The 5,867-nt window shown below is 39.4% G+C and overlaps 1 protein-coding gene across 1 annotated transcript in view; it reads left to right on the top strand.

The window, feature by feature from the left end:
- Nucleotides 1-5,867, top strand: part of TIPIN (TIMELESS interacting protein) — a 29,954-nt gene that overhangs the window by 14,419 nt on the left and 9,668 nt on the right. The window contains exons 4-6 of the mRNA XM_019503959.1: nucleotides 814-889; nucleotides 2,155-2,277; nucleotides 3,472-3,535. Coding sequence (XP_019359504.1) covers nucleotides 814-889; nucleotides 2,155-2,277; nucleotides 3,472-3,535 — 263 coding nt within the window. The remainder of the gene's footprint in view (nucleotides 1-813; nucleotides 890-2,154; nucleotides 2,278-3,471; nucleotides 3,536-5,867) is intronic.

A 5,867-nucleotide genomic window follows, 5' to 3' on the forward strand; every position in this document is an offset into this window, starting at 1 on the left:
TGCTGCTCTTTGTGCTCCTACTCTGTTCTCCCTGCACACAGGTTGGCTACCCCAAAGTATAGTGCCTAACAGTGTTGCCGTGGTCTTGGTTGGAGGATGTTGGAATTTGACCACATCAGTAATTAAGCTTTTATTAAATCCAAAGGCTACATTACTTTAAGTGAGCATTCTAAAATACTGCAACAAATCCCAAGTAGCTGTCCTGTGCTGGTTCACTCCAGTCAATCAGCTAACATTTAACAAAGAACCCCTCTCTTACCCTGTTTTAGCTCTAGATTTCTCATTGCATCATTTTCTTCTGCATTCTAAAATGTAATTAGATTTAGCCCAAAACTTCATATATACTTAATTAATTTCCCCCAAAACAGTGATATTTTCTTTATTAATTCTTGGTGAGTTTTATTGTAGACCTCTGAAGGCTAACGTTTGGGATACTAGTCTCACTCGTTTACCCATCTATCCTGCATTAGCCTGTGAATATCTTCTTTCCCTCCTTCCTGGAAAAAAAAAAAAAAAAGATCATCTTGTCTGTCTCTTAATTGCCTGCCTGTCCTCTGTCTCTCTTAAATCATGGGTTCCCAGAATTGTCATACTTACACTTGATATGATAAAACATCCCATCGTGTATTGCGTAATTATATTACTTTTCATAATTCCTACAAATATTTTATGTTCTACAGTGATTGGGAGGGGGAAAAGCACATGCATGTTACAAACAGCAATACTATTTGTAGTGTAGGTTGCATCTTCTGGAAGAACTATTCTTAAAAACCATATGATTTTCAGATAATTTGCAGTGCTTTCTATTCACAGGTTAATTTCAGAAAGAGGACTTCCAGCCTTACGCCATTTATTTGACAATGTAAAATTCAAAGGTAAAGGGCATGAGGTAAGATGTACTAAAAATTCTCATTCTGTTTCTTAGGGACGTAGATTGGACTGATGTTTTATTCATCGTATTTACTTGGAAGGAGTAGAGCAAAGCCAGAGAACAAAATGTATTGGGTAACATTTGAAGGCTAAAACACGGCTAGGTAGTGTTACTAAAATGCGTCAGATGGGACTTTGACTGTACCTTAAGTCAGTTGACAGATATATCTTGATATTAAATTACCTCCCTCAAACTAACAGACAAAGAACCATTGTGCCTGAAATTTCTCACATGTAGTTGTTGACTACAGAGGGATTGTTCTTGAAATTTGTGAGGGTGTTAAGATAAGGCAGGCATAACAATTTACTTTGTTCTCAAGAAGTACAGAAATTATCTTTGAAAAATTTGGTGAATTAGTTTCATAATGTTGTAGTTTAGACTAGAGATTACATGTACAGCAGGAAATTCACTTATGGTTTCCATAGTAGCTGTGACACAAGACTTAACATTAAGCTATCATGTGACTAGAATATAACTTACTACATGTGCAAATAGAGTTATGGTTGCTATGGGAACAGTCAGGTTCCTTGACTCTACTGTTTAAGGTCTCAAAAATATTACATAAACTTTGGGTTTTTTGGGAGCCATTTTAAACTGAGTTGGAACATTTACAAGGGAATTGGGGAATTGACTGAAGTGGTTTGCTCCAGTCTCACCCTGGTGCGTCTTTCATGTTATATGCTGACGCTTGACGTGGTAAAAAAAAAAAAAAAAAAAAGCATGTAGTACTTAGTGGATGAAGTCCAGCTGAAATTCCCATTGCATTAGTGGAGCAAGTGGTCTTCAGCAAAACTGATAATCTGACCTGAAATGTTTATAGGAACGAGTTATTTCAGGTGAAAACGTAGCTGCCTACTTAATAGTATGTAATGGAGCTAATGGTGCGTGCAGTAATTTTTTCACGATTCTGGTTTAGTTTTCTGTTTTCTCTTTGGAAATTATTTTACAAAGAACCCTTACCATTAGTTTGCAGACTTCTGAAAAGTGCTCTGATATCCATGCAAATGTGCTTCCAAATGTTGTTCACCATTCTTATTATGCACGGCCTACCCCTGTGCTCTGACCATAGTTACAGTTGAAGCTGATAGGTTGCTGCTGTGCAGTTTTGCCAAACTTACCTTTGCAACTGTTAAATGCTGCTTGTGTTTCTGAAATTGCTTCTCCCTCTAAAATTTGATGACTTACCCAGCTGTTGAATAGAATGTCTTGATTTTTTGTTCCAGGTAGAGGACTTAGACACACTTATGAGACACATGGAACACTGGGCTCATAGATTGTATCCAAAACTGCCATTTGATGATTTTATTGACAAGGTAGAATCTTTAGGAAATAAAAATGAAGTTCAAGTAAGTGCTGGTCTATTCTAATACTGTAAAAGCCTAAGTCTGTCTGTAATGCTTTATTCACACTCTGATTGGCTGATGGAAACAGCCAATCAGAATGGTCCAAGCATGGGGGAGGCCTGCCATGATTCTGAAGCTGCACCAAGGACTGGACGGGGTGTGGTAGCTGGGGCCAGCAGCGCTGCCCTCGGCTCCCCCAGCCCACTCCCTGCAAGAGGCAGAACAGTGGCGGCATGGGGTGTTAGGTGGTGGCACTCCATCCCAGGCCCCTAACACCGCCTCCCCCGGTCATTCGAGATAGGCAGCCTGGCTAGTTTTCTAATAATACTATATGTTCTCAGGTATGGGTCTGGGAGGAGAAGACTTAAGTTATAATTAGGGACCTACCCAGATCACAATTTGATGGAATTTACAAAATTGGCCAGTCTCTGCAAAATCTGCGAGGGGGAAGAAGACATACCAAAAATAAAATGCTGATTCCTTAGCGGGAGCCAGCTGTTCTCCCGGCCATGCAGACACTTGGGGAGGAGGCGGGGGCAACTGCTGGCATGAAGGTGAGCAGGCAAGATGGCTGCCGCCCCTCCCTGCTAATTGGCTGAGAGGGCTGCATGTTGTTTGGCCCTGCCCCTCTCCACCAATCAGCATCAAGAGGCCGCAAGACAGAGCTCTGTCCACCAATCAGGGGTGGGGTGGGGTGGGGCCACTGCCCCTTCAGCAAATGGAGGCATTGGGGGGAAGCAGCCATGATAAGCCCTCAAAAATGGGGGCTGGCCTCACAATCTTCCTGTAAAATGAGCTGGCTGCTGCCTCCAAGTTGGGTAGACCTCTAGTTACATAATGCACTTCTAAATAATTTAATGCAAGTGTTTAAGTGAGCTATCACTCACTGTTGAATTAATTATTTAGGATGGCAATATATGTTGTGTTTTATTTGAAACAGTACTTCAGAGAATCTATTGTGACTAGTAATTAAGACATGACTACAAAAGTTAGTTATGTTGGAATCTTTTTACACATGCGTGTGCAACAGTCTGTTTACTGTGTGCTGTTTCCTCATTGTCAAAATCAGAAACTTACCAGTTATGTTTTAAGGTTTTGCATTAATAGCTTTAAGAAACTTGCTTTCATTGAGGTATTGCAAAGATGCTCTGGTGAATACATTAACTTGTAATACACAGCATCTCTTCTCATTTTCAGACCTGCTTAAAACGAATTAGACTTGATCTTCCCATTTTGTCTGAAGATTTTACAAGTAATGAAGGCATGTATGCTTTTGTGCAGTTCGTCACAAAAGTTAGCTCTTCAGAATGTTCACTTTCTCTCGCCTTTTTTTCTCTGACAGTTGAGGATAACGGGAACATAACAAATGCATCCTTGTAAGAATTAGGCTCATCAAGTTCTGTTTTTAAAACACTTACTTTTACTAAAGATTTATATAAATAAAGAACATTTGATCAGAAGTGTACTGATAACACTAAACTGCATTCTGATCAGGCTATATAAATCTCTAGATTTGGTATGAGTGGTTTTCAGGAGGAGTAGAATTGTTTCTTAGCACAATAGTATCCATTTTTTCCTGGAAAACAGGTATATATGTAAGTTAATACTGAAGTAAGACGAGTCATAGTAAAAGGCTTTTAAGAAACTCATCTGTAGAGGCAAGAACCTTTGATTTTTTTGCAAACTGACTCGTCTGATTGGGAACTGAAAATGTATTTAGTATGCCCAAATGATTTGTTTAAGCTGTATTGTTAAAATGAGAAGTTAGATTCTTGTCACCGCTGTGTTTTATTTATCTTACACATACATTATTACCTTTTTGTTCCATTATCTCAAAGTCCAGTATCTTTCTCCTTCTCCCTCTTTAGGCACACTTAATTCCATCAATTGTTTCAATCAGTGTTTTCAAGTGAATCAGATATTAGTCTGGCATATACTCTGTACATAACTTCTGTTTAGCAAAAGGAAACAGGATTCGGTTAGAATTACTTTCACAGTACTTACTAATACTCCAGAAGAGAGGATCCAGACCATAATTTTCTGTGGGTTCTTGTTACTAATGAAGAAGATGGCTCATTTAATGTGTTCCCTATTTCTCTATGGTAGTTTGCTGAAGAACTGGCACAGCAAGTTACAAGCTCCTTTGGTTGCTTCTTTCATTGAGGGTACAACTTGATTATGTCAGAAGGATTCTCTGGCAGAAACCCTCTAGCTACTTTTATTACTTCTGAAGTATCTAGGTTGTTTTGAGTTCCACGCAGATGTGTTTGAATTACACTGATCAGTGACTGGTGCCCTTATATCTCTTACTGTAAACCAGGCAAATCCCTAGTCTAGGCAGTGCTCTGGTGCCATACAACAAGAATACATCACTAGAAAGCTGTGATCATTTTCTGCTTCATAGTGAACTAACATTTCCTTCTTCCTCTCCTTTCCTTAAGTTAGCTGGTTTTATTCTGGCCTCCTATCTTCTGCCTCCCAACTGCATCACTCTGGATCAGCTTGAGGGGAAGATACTACCATTGAGGCATGTCCTTAGCTAAGCTCCACCTGCCCCTTTTTGAGAAGGGTATGTTGTTGATATTGAGTAGTCTGTTCTCCACCTGAAAATGGAACAGAGTTAAAATATATTAAGGAGGGAAACAAACTTGGAAAAAAAAAGTTAGAAAACTCTGACAAATTAACGTTAATAGTCTGTTCTGCATTAGTTTTTTACACCATGCTTATGTTTATAGATTTGAGTGCTTTCCAGTAGCATTAGCAATGGGACTAACATTAGTTGTGTTGGTGGTCTCTGAGTCTTCTTCCAGGGAAAGAAGCATGTGCATTGGAGCACCTTGTTTTGGCAGAGTTTTATAAATATGTATGTTAGAGAGGGCAAGATCAAAGTAATAAGGGTTGCACTTGGAAAGGAAAATAGTGAGGTTTGTAGTGGTCTTGAGTTAATGGAGGAATTTATTCCCTTGATTCAGATCAGTACTCAAAGTTCCCTCTCTTACAGAACACTTCATTGTTGGCTTTACAGAAATTTCTTAATCAGGGATGCAAGATTGTCAAGCACTGTCTTTTTGCTGGAGAGTTAGGTGGCCTTTTACATATCTTTAACCCCAACTCGGAAGAGTCCTTAAAATTAGCCAGGCAGCCACTTGTTTGATCATGTCCCCAAATGGTATATTTAATTTAGAAGCATAACAAAAAAAATTCTGCCTATGGGCTGCTTTGTGATCTAAATCAGAAATATAGGGGGGAAAAAAGACATTGATGTAGGGACTGTCTTGGGTTTTTTGTTTATATGTTTGTGTTTTTTATTGCAAGTCATGCATTCACATCTGGCCTTTTCAGAAAGAAAAGACAATAGGACAGTGTGTAAATTACTTTGTACCTTAGTCATTCAGATGACTTGGCATGGAAAATAGTTCAGGGAACAAGCTGGATAGCTTAATACAGATGTTGGCAACCTATGGCCTGCAGAGCCATTTGATACAGCCCACAATGCCAGGGGGTTTTGGTAGGGTTCCAGCAGTTAAGGGGCTTTCTGGGCCATTCTGGCCTGCAGCTGCTAACAAAAAAAAAAAAAAAGGGGGGGGGGGGGG

Source organism: Gavialis gangeticus, unplaced genomic scaffold, assembly GCF_001723915.1.
Source record: "Gavialis gangeticus isolate Ggan-Ray unplaced genomic scaffold, GavGan_comp1, whole genome shotgun sequence".
Classification (NCBI taxonomy): domain Eukaryota; kingdom Metazoa; phylum Chordata; order Crocodylia; family Gavialidae; genus Gavialis; species Gavialis gangeticus.